This window comes from Crocodylus porosus, unplaced genomic scaffold (assembly GCF_001723895.1).
Source record: "Crocodylus porosus isolate Cpor-Errol unplaced genomic scaffold, CroPor_comp1, whole genome shotgun sequence".
NCBI classification, from domain to species: Eukaryota; Metazoa; Chordata; order Crocodylia; family Crocodylidae; genus Crocodylus; species Crocodylus porosus.
Window position 1 is genome coordinate 87,634,264 of NW_017728931.1, and position 17,436 is coordinate 87,651,699.

General features: G+C 44.2%; 2 protein-coding genes across 4 annotated transcripts in view; one reads left to right on the forward strand and one right to left on the reverse strand.

Annotated features, from left to right (window-relative positions):
* Window positions 1-7,314: 7,314 nt before the first annotated feature.
* Window positions 7,315-14,692, reverse strand: ATP23 (ATP23 metallopeptidase and ATP synthase assembly factor homolog). The gene is made up of 6 exons (XM_019543328.1): window positions 14,500-14,692; window positions 12,141-12,186; window positions 11,974-12,055; window positions 11,140-11,277; window positions 8,362-8,445; window positions 7,315-7,829 (listed from the first exon to the last, which is right to left on the reverse strand). Exons 1-6 carry the CDS (start codon window positions 14,660-14,662, stop codon window positions 7,626-7,628), a joined length of 717 nt encoding a protein of 238 aa, XP_019398873.1. The 5' UTR covers window positions 14,663-14,692; the 3' UTR covers window positions 7,315-7,625.
* Window positions 14,693-14,822: 130 nt separating this feature from the next.
* RPAP3 (RNA polymerase II associated protein 3) overlaps window positions 14,823-17,436 on the forward strand; it is a 47,056-nt gene continuing 44,442 nt past the window's right edge. The window contains exon 1 of one of the 3 annotated variants that reach the window (XM_019543327.1): window positions 14,823-14,908. The gene's annotated coding sequence lies outside the window, so the exon portion shown is untranslated. The remainder of the gene's footprint in view (window positions 14,909-17,436) is intronic. The other 2 variants (XM_019543325.1, XM_019543326.1) reach the window with 2 other exon arrangements.

The window sequence follows — 17,436 nt, forward strand, 5'->3', positions numbered from 1 at the left end:
TGGTCCATGCCCCTGAATGGACAGAGTGCGAGGTCCCAGAATCCTCCTTTGTCCTGGAGGGAGATGATGGTCTACCCTCCGGCTCCCAGGATAGAAGGGTCTGGCAGTAGGAGTCAATCTCCTGCTCACAGTCCCTGATGGCACGCAGTCTCTGGACTGTGGCCTGGATCTCCTCCAGATAGCACGCCAGAGACCCCAAAAGGGAGCAGACCCCACACAGGGAGGTAGCCATACTCCCAGGCCCCAGAGCCTGAAAAAGACAGGCAACCTGAGCAGCCGAGAGCCAGGGGCTTTGTCTGGGTGGCAGTCTCTGAGGTGCCGAGGGGGTGCTGCAGAGCCTGAGGGGACCCTTGGGGTGCAGTGCATGCCTATCCGTGTCATGCCTCTGGTAGGCTGGCTATGGCTGGAACTGTCTACCCTGGGGGGTTCGCAGGCAGGGTCTTGGGCCCTCCCGCGCACCGTCCTGTGTGAACTCCGCGCTAACTCACGCACTGTGTATTTGTATTGAGTGGGTGGGTATTGACAACTGATTTTTGTCTAATTTTCAGTGTGTATAGTGTGTGTGTGCTTAAATTGGTGATAGATGTGTGTAACAAGGTCCCTGTTAAGAGTCCTGTTACTTGGGGAAAATCCCAGACAGCTGGGGGAAGACTCCCTTCCCCCCGCAAGGTTGGCCAATGGGATGCCGCCTCTGGGAATAAAAGAAAGGGGAGGTCCGGAGGAAAATGCCTTCAGGCACCACAGATGGGAAGAGGGGCTGCTTGAAACCCCAGTGACAGAGGATCCGGTGGAGGGATCCAAAGCCTAAGAGAAGCACCGAGACCAAGGGATCCTGGAGGTGGCTGGTCAGCAACACTGCCAACTACTTACAGCAGAACTCTAGAGGCTGTGGTGAGTCCAGGGAAAAGCTGAGGCCACACTGGGACGAGGCAAGGCATCCCTAATTTGAAAGAGGGTTGCAGGGTGAGACCCGAGAAGGGACGCTGACAACTACCCCAGAGTATGGGGGGGGAGGCGGGAAGACGATTCTAGGTCCCACTGCACTGGCATTAATGGCAAGAGCACTTCTGGACCTGAGCTGGCACAGATCACAGAGGGAGAGGCTGGGAGGTGCCTTAACAAGCCGCTAATGAGGCAATTAGCAATGATAAGCTGAGACATGGGTGGGGGAACTCCTTATCCCCCTTTGACTCAAAAGTAAGTGAGACAGGGTTGTGAATGATTACCCCGTGCTGAGGGAAGCAGCCAGGGATGTCCTCCACACAAGTAGCCACCTGTAAAAGAAAAGATAAGAAAAAAAAAATACCTAGAATAGCATAATGGGTCAGGAGTAGTCATTCTGCGGGTACCAATTAACACCCCATCAATCTCTTTCCTCCCCTCATAAGATCCAAGTCATGGCAGGAAAGAACCAGAGGAATTGGAGATATCCCGCTAACCTGATAACGAAGTGGTGTATTGGCCTGGAACCAAAGGATAATGGAAACTATGGATACTCAGGTCCCCACTGATTGGCAGCAAGCCCACAACCTTACGCTGAGACTCCTCTAAGGTCAGCAGGCACAGTTAGAGGAGATGGTATGGATGCGGACCCAAGAGGCAGAGACTCAAATTCAATTGTTTTAATGCCAGCAAGATCTGTGCGAGAAAACCGAGGCATGACAGATACTACTTGGGAGAGAAAGCTGAAGGACTGGGCTGCCCCGCATGTCCGCCGAAGATGATGTAGCAGCCTATTTGGAGTCTATTGAGAGAGTGGTGATGGCCGCTAAGTGGGATCCCAAAAGTTGGGCAGCCGGGTGAAGACCACCCCTGATTGGGCCAGCACAAACCACCTACTGAGCCCTCAGCAGGGTGGAATCTCAGGATTACAAAAAAGTTAAAGAAGCGATCCTATACCATTTAGAGATCTCCCTGGAGACCTATCGACACAAGTTCCAAGCTCAGAAGGGCCCCAAAGGAGCACGGCCTCAACTACTGGCTCAGACGCTGCAGGATTTGGCCAAACGCTGGTTACAGCCGGAGACGCACACTACCCAGAAGATAATAAATTTGATTATCCTGGAACAGTTCCTGATGGACCTGAGTGGCAGCTCTCAAAGATGGGTATGGTGCCATCAGCCTAAAACCTTGGAGGATACATTATGGCTAGCAGAGGACTATACATCAGCTGAAGGAGAAGGGGAAATCCCCAAATGAGACCGGGCAGGTGGCCCAATGCCGGGGACCCAGCAGACCAACCCCATTCAGCCACAATGTGGTGAAAGCATGTGGAGGGAGGGTCGTGTATGGAACCTCCATGAGCTAACTCGCTATTGTTGCAGAGAGAAGGGACATACATCTCAGTTTTGTCCCAGGCAGTCCCAGACCCCAACTCCCACGAAGGATGCGCACGACGAGATGGACTGTAGTTTTGGGTGACACAAAGGACAAGGCGAGAAAGCCAAGCCTGTGGTAGAAGTGAAAATAGGTGACACAATCATACCCGCTCTTGTAGACACGGGTTGCTCCCAATCAACAGCTCCCAGAGCTGTTCCCCCCCACAACCTGGGGAGCCCCAAAAGCCCAGTGTGCATGATCTTTATGGGTAAAACTCTCAGTACTGGGGCAGACTGAAGAGATCCCAGTAGGTTTGGCCAAAACATTGCCCTGTCCCATGTTGGGGGTAGATTGGCCACACCTCAAAGAGGTTATCTGACAACTGCTTATGAAAACAAATGATGCCAGAGAAAGAAGTCCTCAGGCCAGCTGTTTTGGGGACCCAGAAGAAGGCCTGGATGTAGACCAAATCATAGGAAAAGGACACTTCTGAGAGGAACAACAACAGGAACCCTTGTTCTAGAACATATGGCAGTCCCAGCTTGCCCAAGAGGAAGAAGGAACCCTACACTCACAGAGAATTGCACAGAACCCACGGTATGAAGTAAAGAAAGGCATCCTTTATCAGGTGGAGAATCAAGAGAAGGGAGAAGAGAGGCCCCAGATTTTGGTACCCCACAAGTACTGGGAGGCTCTGATAAGGGTGGCCCATACTTTGTCCATGGGCGGGCACGTCGGAAGGGACAAGACAGAAGCAAGGTTAAAATGCAGCATCTTCTGGCCAGGCATATATAGGATGGTATAAAAATTCTATGCTGAGTGCCCTGAATGCCAGAAAATCGGGGGGATAAGGCCGTCTAAGGTTCCTCTGATATCAGGCGTCCTTTTGATCAAATTGCTCTCGATATAGCCAGACCTTTTCCTCATAGCCAGGCTGAGTACCAATTCATTCTTGTAATCATCGACTACACCACCCGATTCCCCGAAGTGGTACCATTGAAGTCAGTGACAGCTACAGCCATAACAGGGGCTTTACTGAAATGGATTGCCTGGGTAGGCATCCCTCGTGAAATCCTGACTAAGCAAGGAAAAAAATTTATGTTGAAAATTTTAAAGGGGGTCTGCCAAGTGCTGAAAATTAAACAGCTATGCTTGTCCATCTATCATCCACAAACCAACAGACTAGTAGAACCAGAGATCCCCTCTTGAGCCCAGGGATGATCCAGGGGGCAGCCCGATAACAGTGTGCATGTGTCTAGGCTGATAATTCTGGATGCTTGTGTGCCTGAGTTGGTGGTGGGGGTGTATGCACCTAGTGTGTGTATGTGAACCTAATTGATTTTTGCATGTACATATGTGAAATTGTGTCACATCCTCCCGTCTAACAGTGCAATTTTGAGATCCTGAGAGTTGGCCTGGCCCTACAGGATAATAGCACCACCACTCTCCCATCTTGATGGCACATTCTTCCCTAGACAGATCCAGACCCAACTTAACTGCCAGTCCACCCCTACCCCCAGCAGGGCACAGCAAGGGACCAAAGGTTGCAGGAGAGAAACTGAGTCTGAGCCAGCCCTGGCTGAATCAGAATATCAGGCTCTGCCCCCGCCCCCTCCACAGCCTGCCAGCCTGCACAGCTGTTTGCAAAATGGTAATCCTGCGGTTTCCCACTTCAAAGAGGAAAATCCATGATTTTCCCTTTTAAAGGTGAAAGTCCATGTTTTTCCATGGAAAATGGAAAACTCAGATAGATCCCTGCTATTCAGTCGCCTACAATCCTAAACAATAAACTAGTAGATCTGAACTATAAACTTAAATTCATATTAAAATACTATATTTTCTCATATGCAACATACCCCAGAAAATAATTCACATCTTGTTTTCAGGAGGGCAGACTGAAGAAAAGATTTTTTCTGGGGTTATGGCTGTACAGAGCAGGGACAGAGCCTAATCTTCAGCTCACTCACCCTCTCTTCCCTACTTAACTAAAGCTGAAATTCTTGCTGCTGAAGACTGATCTCCATGAGTGAATTTATGATATTGAAAAGACCTAAAACATGAGATAGGCAACCCCCAGCATGTATGGCACGTGAAGACATTTTGCTTGACACTTGCACCTCAGAGAAAAGGCTGGGACTGGGGCTAGGGCTGTGCTGCCAAAACAGGGATTGGGCCCTGTGATGCTCCCCCTGCCACCTGCCCCTAGCACACCAACATCTTACAGGTTAAAGTTGTGGTTGTTTTTGGCACTCTGTACAAAAACATTCCTGACCCCGGAGCTAAGAAGTCTCCCAGGCTGTGAAACAGGAGGAGACACCAACCAGGAATAGCAGAAGTCAGCAATACTTCCCTAAGAAATGTTAGCTTGATTAGAACATTAACCTCATTAAAAAGGAGAGATAATTACCACCTCTGGAATAAAGAACAATGAGCTCTTAATTGATTTCCTCAGATGCCAGAATAGTAATACAACAGCTGCTGTGCTATGGACCAGGAATTAAAACAGGGTGCTTCTATCCTGGGCAGAAAATCAGCTTCCCTGCTTAATGCATGTACCCCCACATTGTTTTTTGGGGGAGTGGGTGATTTTTTGAGGAAAAGATGTGTTTCATGTAGGAAAATAGTCCCTGAAGGTGGGATGTGATGATAGCATAGTCCCTATGCTCAGCACTTCCTTATTATTGGCTGCTCTTAGTCTACTTGTGAATGCCCTTGGTACTTAGCTCTCCCCATACATTGTACAGGGAGTACAGGTACCTTATACAAGGTGTGGGATTCACTCTGGGGTCTGGGCAACTAAAAGTACTAAACTGCCTAAGTTGTAGGCACTTAAAATCTTAGACATTGCCCTTAGTTTCCTAAGTGTTTCATGGGATGCTTAATGACCAACTGCTTGAGCTCCCTCCCCCATGTGTGTAAGCATTTTTGAGATTTACTAACTTACAAATTGTTCAACCATCTGCAGCAGTCTAATTGAAGCCAGAATCTCTACAGCCTTGCTCCTCATGTGGTTGTTTGAAACAGGACTAAGTCAGAAAGGTGACATTTTACAACCACTTAACAGGCTTGAAAATGAACATATTGATTACAAGGCCTGGGGTTGCATGGTCTACATGTGCTGTAGTGGTGTTTCCCAGATGGTTGAAAACAATACTCATTTCAAAACATAAATGAGTATTCAATTTAAAAATGAGCAGGTTGCATTTTATTAAACTTTATAACAGTGTTATAAAAAAAGGGCAAAGTTGTCAGTGCCTAAGATGCGGTTAAAAGAAAAGATTGATCTTGAAAACATTTGAGCACCTGAAACTTTCCCTGACCTTAGGGGTTGGTTAGTGCTCAGCTCATTTGGAAGTGTAAGCCTCTTATTTTGGGCTGCGATTTTCCAACAAGCATTGAGGTTCAGAAAGTGAAAGTATTTAGATACCATTTTCTTCCTCTTCCAAAGCCAAACTTTTAAGCATTCTACCACCTTCTGGATTCCCTAGTTGAAGTACTGAGACTTGATATACAATGCACGCAGAAATGTATGCACTGAAGAACAGGACTTATAGAAACCAGAAAGCTAAGCAGGGAGCCACCAAAGTTAACCAGTAGGAAATGCCAAGTAGATGTTTTATGGTAGCTTGTCACACTTATGCTTAAGGTTCCACCTGCCTTAGTGGTGAATTATAGTATTATTTAAACTTTCCTTTTATATTCAGCCTTATTTAACCTTTGCTTAAGTTTATGTATAACCTCATTATTCTTTGAACTCATTTTGCTTGTGCATGTATTACCAGCTGACCATGAGTTGTTCTCACAGGCAGCTCATAACCTTGGGCTTGCTCATCTGTTCTTTCCTTTATCACTGTGAGAATTTTTTCTAACATAACATAGTAACAGCCTTGTTACCAACTCAAAATAACTGAACTTGGCACTAACTGGCTGAATCAGAGGACAATGCTCAGATTAAGACACCAGCAAAGGACCAAATTAGGAAGTGTGCTTGTAATGGTTCTGAACAAAGGAATATGCTGATAGGATAAAAATATGGACACTATGCTGACTGCATGAAAACCAATCAACGATATCCAAAAACAGAGTGTCATCAGGGGGGTGAAGTTGAAGAAAAACATAAAAGGAAGCAGCAAGAAAGGTAAGCGTGTGTCATCATAAATCCAGCCCTCAATACCTGTCTGGATTTTGCCATAAAGACTTTCCACTGTCACATCCTGATTTCAGGAACTGATTGCCCACCTTTTCTACTGAGCAAAGATAGCACCTGGAAATTGGGTGAGATCATTGAACTATATGTTTTTTTCTCTGTATATAGACACTGCTAAGATAATATTTGTTGTATCGATCAAGATGTTTTCCTATTTCATGCCCACTTAAGGGTTAATTGTGCTTTAATGATCCCTTAGCACTATCAGGTGGACAGTAGGCCTACAGCTTATGTTTATAAGGTGCTATCTACTGACAGATGGGCCTAAAGCTTATGTCTATAAGGTAAACAGATGGCCAAGTTCAGGATGTAAGGAAGATCTCTATTCACAACTATGACATTTTCCTAGAGCTCTACACTAGGGTTCTTGTCAAGCTCCTCAGAGGCAGAAACAATCATACCAGAACACAGCATGGTGGTTAGAAAATTCTAGGTTCAAATCCCTACTTCAAATCAAAAGGATAAGAGATGTGAATTGCAGTCTCCTCCCCTGCCAAACTTTCTCTCTACTGCTGCCACCCAGGCTCTCTACATAAGGCAAGCAGGTGTTGCTACCACTGCTGTAGCAGTACTAGTTGTCTTATCTGTGCAGAGTGCCTAAGCAGGCAAGGCTTCCCAACTACTGAATGAGCTTGCTAATGCCTCTGCTCAGTGGCATTTAGATGCTGGATGTCAAATACCTAAGTTCTTTTGTGGACTTAGTCTTATGTGTTCACATATAGATTCAAGAATCTGATTTAGGATAGTCACTTCAGAAAAGAAATGCACAAGTACAAACTGTAAAGCTCTAAAGGCTTTAAGATACCAGTTTATTCAGCAGTGGCACAAAACAAACATTTTGAAAATGAATTCTTGGTTGGTCCAAAGCAGATTTACATATGCACCAAAATGTGTAGTTTAAAAATTCCTGTTAAGTCTTTTGAAACACCAAAAACTAGATGAGGAAATCTCAGCTCTGCTCATCTCTCAAACACCAGTGAAACTTCGCTCTTGGGCAAGGAGATGATACAAAGTTGTGAGTAACTTTATTTTCCCCCTCCATCAGCACAAGTTCCCTGTGTTCTGTTTTCAGTATTACAACCAAGAGATTAGCAGTCTTTTAAATATTTGCATAATATTGATCTCTGTTCTGAAAATCCTTGTAAGCATATTTTGCATCTTTTTTATTGTGTGGTATTCTTCCAAATGGTTCCTGATCATTGAAACAGGTGTCAAAAACTTCATCCACGGCTTTTTCCGCTGTTTCTTTGCTGACATTCCTAACAGCCAAAATGGAGCGAACAGCTCTGTCTCGTACACAGGTCTGAGAAAAATGGAATAACAACAATTATAAGGGCTTTTTATTATAATGCAAGAACAAATTACAAAATAACAAACAAGAAGTTACTGGTAATAATTTACGCAATTATTGTGGCTATGTCTCTTTTTTTTTTTCGTTCTGCTATGCATTCATCAATTCGTAAATCAAAGATTTTAAAATAAAGTATATGATCATAATTTTGAATACAGGGAACCCTGAACAGAGACACCAGGGAAAGCTGAGAAATATGAAGAACTGGTGAAATGATGAAATGATAACTTAGGAGATTGAGTGAGTGCACAGTAGAAGACAGAGAACAGGAAGAGACAGTAAAACCAGGAGGACTGGGCTTCAGGGTGTGGTAGGTTAATATAAATTTATACAAAGGCTCAAAATGATTGCTAGTCATCTACAGCTTTCAGCGGTAATGTTTTGGCTGGGCATTCACTGAAAGTTGATCTGTGGTGTGGCAGCCTATTGGACCATTACTGATCTTTAATATAAATTAGTACTATTTACAGTGCAGTTTCTTTACCTGATGATGCCCTTTTAATCCAAATTTAAATCTGGTTATTTCATTCACTAGTGAGCAATCTCCACTGAGGTTAGCAGCTCGAACCTAGTATGGAAACACAAAAGCAAAGAAAATAAATGGAAAACTCAGTGTTACAAATTTAGTGTAGCATCCTAAAGTAGTTTCCAACATTTTTCTGTTGAAGTCCTCCATCATGATGGATGGTGAGAAATGCGTACAAGGATTCCGTTTCTGTACACCAGTGGGTCTCAACCTTTTTTAGCCTCAATGCACCCCCACCCACTCTTTAGATTCAAGGCACCTTTTGGAAAACCCTGCTTTTAGTTTTCATTTATTTCTTGAAAATTATTCTGCTTCAAAGAACTCAGAACCATCACAACAGGTTACAGGGTTTTTTTTAACAATATGAACTGCTACTTGGAATCACTGAGTTAATCTTGTGAATCATGCCTGAATATTGAACAATGCTAGAGTTCTGCAACACCCCACCAAAGCCTCACATCTGCAGGCTGTATCCAATGTTCTGTGGGCTGCATCTGACCAGTGGTCTGTAAGTTGCCAACTCCTGCTTTACATTGTTCAGGAAGATATATCTCCTTGTAGTTCCAAAGAGCCAAGTTACACATTTCTGCATGTAAAATGAAAGAATACTGAAGAGCATTTGGGACCCACAGTTGAACCTGAAAACTTGGCAAAATGTTTCTACTGTCATCTGCATGAGGGCTGATGAAAGCGCAGGGAAAGCAAACAGGTATTCAAAGAACCACCTGCTGTATCACCCAAAGAAACAAGAACACATCTGCTGTAGAGAAAAATACACTTGAATTGATCTCTCTCTCCTTCTCACTATTTTTTTCCCTTGCCCTTGACTTTTCCTTTTTCCTTATACCTAATTTTTAAGCTTTCCGGCTTGAGCATAAGTGCTAGATTGAGAAACAGCAAAGAAATTAGATTATTTGAAACCACATGCAGAAAAAATGATTCTCTCCTAAAAGAAAATGAATATATATAGCTGTGAATAAAGGAAAATATTTGTTAAACTAAAGAGAGAGCCCCATGATGACACATAATAATTAAAAAGTACAAGTTACTAATCCCCAGAAAAACAAAAGATCAATTTTATTTTAAATCTCATATCCCTTATTTTATGTGCAGTATTTATATTTTGATTGTCCAAAGTACTGCAAATATCCAAGACAGAGAGTATGTTAAAAGACACATGAACTATCTAGTTACAATTTGGCAAAACAGCAAAGATGACATTCAGATAGTCTATGTTATATACTTCTAGTTTCATATCCCGGAGTAAATTATTTAATAAATAGCTTGGTTCTCTCTCATTATCTATACAGTTCCCTGGGCTATTCAAGGGACTATCTTCCAATCAACAATGGGCTTAGCAGTACCTATTCTCCAGCAATGGATAAAATGCAATAATCAGAGATCGGCGTGCTAAAAATGAATGGGAAAAAGTATATATTTTTATAGGAAGTAGCAATTTTGTGTTAACTATGATAATTATGCAAAATGTCCACGCTTGCTGAAAAAAGTGCATTAGAAATACCTCGTTATTATCTTTGTGTATTTTTATTCTTTAACTCTACTGGTATTTGATAAACTTAATTTGTCATTAAACAGAAGTAGAAGATAAATATGAAAGATGCATGGCATCTCAAGTAAAATCTGAAATAAAGCATTATTGCTTGTGCTTTGAATGAATCTAGTCTATAGACTAAACCAAAGGAAATGGGAAAGTAAATGAAGACAGGATTAAACTGAATTCAGTTTAAATGGTTGTATGCTTGGTTACACATCAGGATGGATACAAATCAACAATTTTTTAAAAAAACACAAATTGGATTTTTAAATTTAAATCAGATGTTTTTATTTAATGGGGTTTTTTGTTGTTGTTCAAAAGTTTTAAAAAAAATAAACTTATGTAAAGATGGTTTTAATTGAAGAGCTGTTAAAGCTCACAGATATCATCATGGAATAGGGATTATAACTTCTAATTATAAATTATTTGAGACAATATATTCATGTAACCTTTTCCAGAAGTTTTATAAATAGGTCACAACAGGCCATGGGCTAATTTAGAAGCCCAATCTTATGGGGTTTCCAGAAGATCCTCTATAGATTAGTAAAGATTAAAGAAAACCACTCTACCCAATGGGACGCGGTGCTCATTCTGCTCTAGAAGATCCCATTAAGTATCTCTGTGCTGCTTAGTTTCAGTTCTCAAACTGTGGATTTGTGTCTCCAGAGATCATACAGACAAGGTTAATTTAGGTAAATGTGATCTCTTTTATTAGACCAACTAAATAGTTGGAAAAATTGTTCTTTACAAGCTTTCGGGCACAAATGCCCTTCTTCAGGCAAAGGGAGAGTTTGTTGTCTCCAGAGATAACATCTTTGCTAACAGCAGTACACATATGTGAGATGACAGATCTGTTTGCCCATCCATCAGTCCTAGTGTCTCTCTGCAAGTTTGTGTACACACAGTCAAGCCCTTACCTCTCTCTAAAAGTGCAAAGTTTCAAAAATTTAAATGAATAAAGGACATCAAATAACAACAACGGACTTTTTGTAGAAAAGTGATTAAATTGAGGCTTCCTGACCACTGATTTAAATCATGATTTAAATGGATTTGATTTAAATTGAACCCACCCTGTTGCACACAAATCATTTTCTGTTAATATGTTAATTGTAATGGCTATTAAACCATTAAACCAATGGTTCAAGTTCTACTCCTATATATCATGTTTTTTTTTTACTTACCTCTGAACAGGCTACATGGTTCACATTGCTTAACCAATTAACATGGGCACGACAGTGATCAAAAGCATGAATCAGTTCATGTGTAACCACTCGGTTCATAAGAGACTGACGGTGAATATTGTTCTGACACAAAACAATCTGTAGAGTAAACATAGGAAATAAGTTAAAGGACTTGCCACTGAAAAATGTATGTGTCTGTTCTCCTAGCTAAATAGTCCTATTAGATTTCCACTTCTAATCTCTCAAAGATCCAGAATAAGTCATCTCTCTTATCAAGAACCTTAAGGATGTTCAAAATCTTTGTTCAGCAGTTGCCATTCCAGTCTGTTCCATGCTAGTATCTCTATAGTTCACATAACTGTACGTACTATAAATGTTGCACTGTCCAGATTTTAAAATGACCTCTCTTTTGTGGACTTTAGATCATCAATATCTGCTTTTGATTATTACAGTATTTTCTTTTTTCTTTTTTTTCATAGTAAAGTCCTAAGACTTTCAAATGCTTTGACACGGGACTTTCCAACTGGCAACCCATAGGCCACATGTCATGTGTAAGAGGTTAATTTGTGGCCCTTTTGCTTCCACCTGGCTGATACCCCCTCAGTGACACGAAGTAGGATGGAACAGCCTGTCATGCAGGGAAAGCCTGTGGCCTAAGTGGCATGGTGCAGTGGGGGAGTCCAGAGCTGAGGGTGAGGCTGAAGCATGGACAGCAAGGTGGGGGCAGAACACCCATGTCATGTGCAGGCCAGGGGGCCCATGGCTTGCACTTGTGTGGCCCTTGGTTGCTTCAAAGTTGGACAGTCCCACTTAAACACAAAATTCAGTGCCCACCTGTGAGGTAGCAGCATCAAAGCCTCCAACGGCACGCTTATCACAGGTCTCACATACAAAATGCCGTTCTTTGAAAGCAGTGCTGGAAGGCCAAAAAGCAAGAAGTGAGATTTAAAAAAGGACTATAAGTCAGTATACAAGACAACATTGGTTAGAGGTTAACTTACCAGCCAGATTGCTTCATAGCATCAAGAAGAAGCTTAGCATATGGACCTAGAAAAACAGTGATGCAATCAATTTCTCTAGATAAGAATTTTATATGGAAAGCAAAAGTTGTCTGTGGCTTATTTCATGGAAGGAAAGCAAAAAGCAAGCTCTATACACTGCATACATAACATGTTAGAAAAGTAAGGCTATTTTAGATCTTTTGTATCACCTTTATTGTCTTGCATCTGTAATCATGCAGTTTGACATAACATAGTATTAAAAGCCATTCACTGCTCAATCTAAGGTTGAGGTAAGCAACCTACAGGCCAGATCTGGCCCATGGAGCCTTTTGATCCAGTTTGTGGATGTGGGGCTTCAGTAGTATTCAGCAGAAGAAACTGTCCATATGCCACCATAGGGATGAGCAGCAGTAGTGGCTGGGTCCTAGCATCTCTCTTCCTGCCTCTGACCTGAGCTGGATCATTGTGGCTCACAGCCCATGCTGCTGACCACTGACCTAAGACATAAGTTGGAGGATAAATGTTTGCATAAAGGCCAAAACCTACTTCCAAATTTTGTACAGAACTTAGTGTAGCTGGTGCACAACAGCTAGGGTCTGCTTAACTCATGGTGAGAGACAGAAATTTTCATGGCTTGGTCTTGGCATGAAGAGTTTATTCCATGGGCGTATCCTGGCAGCCCAGCTCCTTGCTATTGATTGGCAGAGGCGCCCAGGAGGTAAGCAGGGGACACAGCAGCTGCCATCTTGACTGCTATTTGCCCTTCATGCAGCCCTGCCCCACAGCGCAGATTAGAGGAGAGGCCCAGGGAGGGGAAGGGCGTGGTGGCCATCTTTTCTGCTGCCCTTCACTCAGCCCAGCCACCTGACACCTTTCCCTCCACTTGGCTGTAAGGCTGGGCTGCAGCAGCAGGGAGGACCACTGACCACGGGGGAGCCAGCATAATTTTTTGTTGCTGACTTTGTGGACAGTCCCAGATTTCGTGGTTTCTGTGAAATCTGTGAAACTGCAATTTAAGTATACCCCTAATAATAGCAGAAAGGTCAGTGTATGCCTTATTATCTGGAGAAGGGAGAATAGAGCTGTAGAAAGAACGAGGAAGGGGAGGAGGAATATGTATGAACCATTTTTGTAAAGAGATTTTTTTTCCTGCTTTAACCAGGATGCAAGCAGTCACTGAACAGATAAATCTGAATAAGGCAGCCTTCAGATTTACTATTCAGCTTCCCAAGCATGGCATTTTAGAAATGATCACTTTAATGGAAATGTCCACTTGTCACAAGCCACTTCCTGGGTCTCCAAACACAAATGGCGGCTCTAAGCTGCTATCACTGTGTTACTGAGTCCCGTGTTTCAGTCAGTAAAGGTGCCCTGCTGAACTGGGACGAGGTTCCCACAACTACCTGCCTCTCTGCAGCCTTCACAGCCAAGTGGCAAAGAAGGAAATGACTCCTTGCATGCCGAAGTCGGTTCTGGCTTATGAAAGTTTATGCCTTGCTCAAGGTTTCACAGGAGCGGGCAGGGTGGGGCTCGGGTCCCGTATCGCCCGATGTATGATAATTATTCAAAATAAAGGCTGTGGCTGGGGAGTGTTCGGCCTTGGGGCCGCACTATCTTTTTTAATTGTTCAAAAAACAAGGTGGCGATGGGAATTTAAGTCTTCAGAATAACAAGCAGGGTTGGGGCAGAGGGTGAGGCCTAGCTACACGCTGGTCAAATTTCAGATGCCCAGTCTAGTCCCACTCTGTCTGTCTTGTTTTATATGATCATTTCAACCCCTGACCAGTGTATAATAAATAACAGTAAAAGTGCTCAAAATGTACAGTACTTTTTGAAGCAGCTGATTGGATTGATGCAACATATACAAAACCAAGATCACTCTCAGAGTGTCTTAACAACCTTCTGCTTTGCCATCAACACTCTCATGACTGCTCACCTCGACATAAAGAAATACTTCAGCTTCAATGGCCCAGACCCCACTCGCTCACTGGCGACTTACAGTGAACAATACAAAGTAAATACAACATATTTGCATACTTATTTGCATATTTTTTCAGCGCACAGTAATTTTTCAGTAACTACGATCATTTCGAGATTCCAATACTATAACTTCTTATTTAAAACCTGCCAACACTGCTTGGGTCTGAGGTGCGCTGGTACTTCCAACCCGCCTGCTGCCACCGTGCTTCACGCAGGATGTGGGGGGGAGGGGTTGGCCGCCCCCAGGGGCAGCCGGGAGAAGCAACAGCCGGCTCCAGGAGCTGCGAGGCCGTTGCTTGCGCCCCGCTCCGATCTCCCTCCCCAGTCAGAAGACGGCGCTTGGCCCGGAGGCGCCCCGCAGCCCCGGCCCGGCACTCACTGGTCTCAAGCGCGAGCTGCAGCCGCGTGCGGCAGCGCTTATGTTCCAGAAAAATGCTCCGGCTGACGGAGCGCCCCGCCGCCTTGTGCCGCTCGGGGAAGAACCTGTAGCCAAAATCCTCGTCCTCCTCGGCGGCCTGAGACGGCGGCTCAGGCGCCTCCATGAGACCGGTGGCGGGACAAAGGTCAGGGGGCACCGGTCGTCACGTGACTCGGCCAGACCTGCGCGCCCCGCCCTCGCGCCAGCGGTGTTGGGGGCCGCGAGGCGGCTGCGCGTTCCTATTGGCCGAGGCGGCCGCGAGTTCCGTTCCTCGCACCACCCCTGCCCCGAGCGCAGGGCACGCTGGGAGGGGCCGCGGGGCGCTGGAGAGGGGTAGCTGCGGCGGTAGCGGCAGCGGCAAGCTGCGCAGGTGAGTGTAGTGTGGGCGCGGGGGGCAAGCGGGGTGTGACGGCTGCTCCTCACCTCCGGGGTGGCCTGCGGCTGTGTCCCTACGCCGCCCGTTGTGGGGGCGGGCCCATGCGGGCGGGGCCTCGGGCCGCCGTGGGTAGGCCAGAACGGCCACGGGTCCCGCGGGCGAGCTGTGAGCAGGACTGGGGGTGTCTGTCGCTGCCTCAGTGCTGCGGTCCTTCCCGCCTGACCCCCTCCGTGAACGGGGACTGCTCGGGCCTGAGGCTGCGCTGTCTCCTTCAACTGCACAAAACCAGATGGTGACGGGAATTTAGAAGTCTTCAGAAAAAGGAGGTCCAGGGACTCGGAGCTGCCAGGCTAGGTGTCGTGTTCAGATTAAAGATATCGGATCTAGTCTGTCCTGTCCATCTTGCTTGTTTTCCCAATAAACATCCAAGGCCAAGGACCTGGAAGCACTAAAAAAAGATACACCCACATGCATACAAAAGACTGTACCAGTATAGTGTGCATGTATGTATACATGTACTATTTGTATATATACTATATGTATTGAAGACTATATCATAGAAAATTAGGGTTGGAAGGGATCTTGGGAGGTCATCTAGTTCAACCCCCTGCTCAAAACAGGACCTGGCCCAACTGGATCATTCCAGCCAGGGCTCTGTCAAGCCTGGTCTTACAAACCTTCAAGACAAAGACTCTACAGTCTCTCTGGATAACCTGGTCCAGGGTTTTACTACCCCCGTAGTCAAAAAATTATTCCTAGTATCTAACCTAAACTTCCCGTGCTGCAACTTGAGACTGTTAGTCCTCCTGTCACCTGCTGCCACTGAGAACAATCTAGTTACATCCTCTTTTGAACCCTCCTTCAGGTAGTTTAAGACTGCTATTAAATCCCCCCTCAGTCTTCTCTTCTGTAGACTAAATAAGAATCACTTTCCTCAATCTACTGGCAGTGCTTCTACAAATACAGCCCCGTATACTGTTAGCTGTCTTGACAACAAGGGCACACTGCTCAAGTCCTTTTGTTCAGAGCTGCTACCCAGCCTGTACTGGTGTATGGGATTGTTCCATCCTAAGTGCAGGACTTAGCACTTGTCCTTGTTGAACCTCATGAGATTTCTTTTGACCCAATCCTCCAATTTGTCTAGGTCACTCTGAATCCTAGCCCTATCCTCCAGGATATCTACTACCCACTCCAGTTTAGTTTATCTACAAACTTGCTGAGAGTGTGGTCTATGTCATCTTCCAGATGCTTGATGAAAATATTGAACAAAACTGGCCCCAGGACTGACCCCTGGCTCACTCTACTTTATACTGGCCATCAACTAGATATCAAGCTGTTCTTGAACTATGGATTTGTGTCTTCAGAGATCATAGGCAGACAAGGTTCTTTTTACTAGACTAGCTAAATCGCAAAAATTGTTCTTTGCACACTTTTGGGCACAAACGCCCTTCCTTCTTCAGGCAAAGGGAGAGTTTGCTGTCTCCAGAGATAACATCCTTGTTAACAGCAGTCTATGGAGATGAGAGATAGCAGACCTGAATACCCACCCCTCAGCCCCATTGTCTGTCTGCATTTGTGTACACACAGTCAAGCCCTTAATTTTCTCTAACTGTGCATTTGAAGAAGTTAAATGAATAAAGGATATGCAACAACAATAATGCATTTTTTGTTAGAAAACAGTGATTAAATTGAGGCTTCCTGAGTGACCAGTGATTTTTAAATCATTATTTAAATTGATTTGATTTAAATTAAATCCACGCTGATAGGAGGCAATCAGGTTGGTCGGGCATGACTTGCCCATGGTGACTTCATACTGATTCTTCCTAATCACCTTTTTCTCCTCCATATGCTTAAAAATGGACCTGCTTCATGATTTTTCCAGGGACTGAGGTAAGGGTGACTGATCTATAGTTCCCTGGATCTTCCTTAAAGATTCTTTCTTAAAGATGAGCACTGTATTTACCCTTTTCCAATCCAAGACTTCTCCCAACCATGAATTTTCAAAAATAATGGCCAGTGGACAACTCCCTCAGCAGCTTTGGGTGCATCACCTTCAGCTCCCACTTCTGCATCTCCATCTGTTCGCAGTGGTTCCCAAACTCTAGCAGATTGCGCACCACTAATTTACAGTGATATAGCCTTAAGTAACACCAGTGAATTTTTCGGGTCAACCTTAAGTACAACTAGCAAATTTTTGTCATACAAAGTAATTATAATAAATCTGTTAATGTGTACCACTGACAGGTTGCCTCTATACCACTGGTGGTACATGTACAACAGATTGGGAACTGCTTTTATATATATAGCCTTAATATATATAATCTTTTATTTATGTGTGTGTATATATATATGTGTGTGTGTATTTTTACAGTGTATGTGTGTGTGTGTGTGTGTATATATATATATAGTTTCATAGTTTCTAGGGTCGGAAGGGACCTGAGTAGATCATCTAGTCTGACCCCCTGCCATGGCAGGAAAGAGTACTGGGGTCAAACGACCCCAGCAAGATGTTCATCCAACCT

What these genes read in the sequence shown, in the direction of transcription:
- ATP23 (XM_019543328.1), bottom strand. Translation starts at nt 14,662, where the DNA reads ATGGAGGCGCCTGAGCCGCCGTCTCAGGCCGCCGAGGAGGACGAGGAT. An exon ending in TTGATGCTGCTACCTCACAG is followed by an intron (nt 11,278 to 11,973) that starts GTGGGCACTGAA and finishes TTTACTCTACAG; the next exon opens with ATTGTTTTGTGTCAGAACAA. An exon ending in GATTAAAAGGGCATCATCAG is followed by an intron (nt 7,830 to 8,361) that starts GTAAAGAAACTG and finishes CATTTTTCTCAG; the next exon opens with ACCTGTGTACGAGACAGAGC.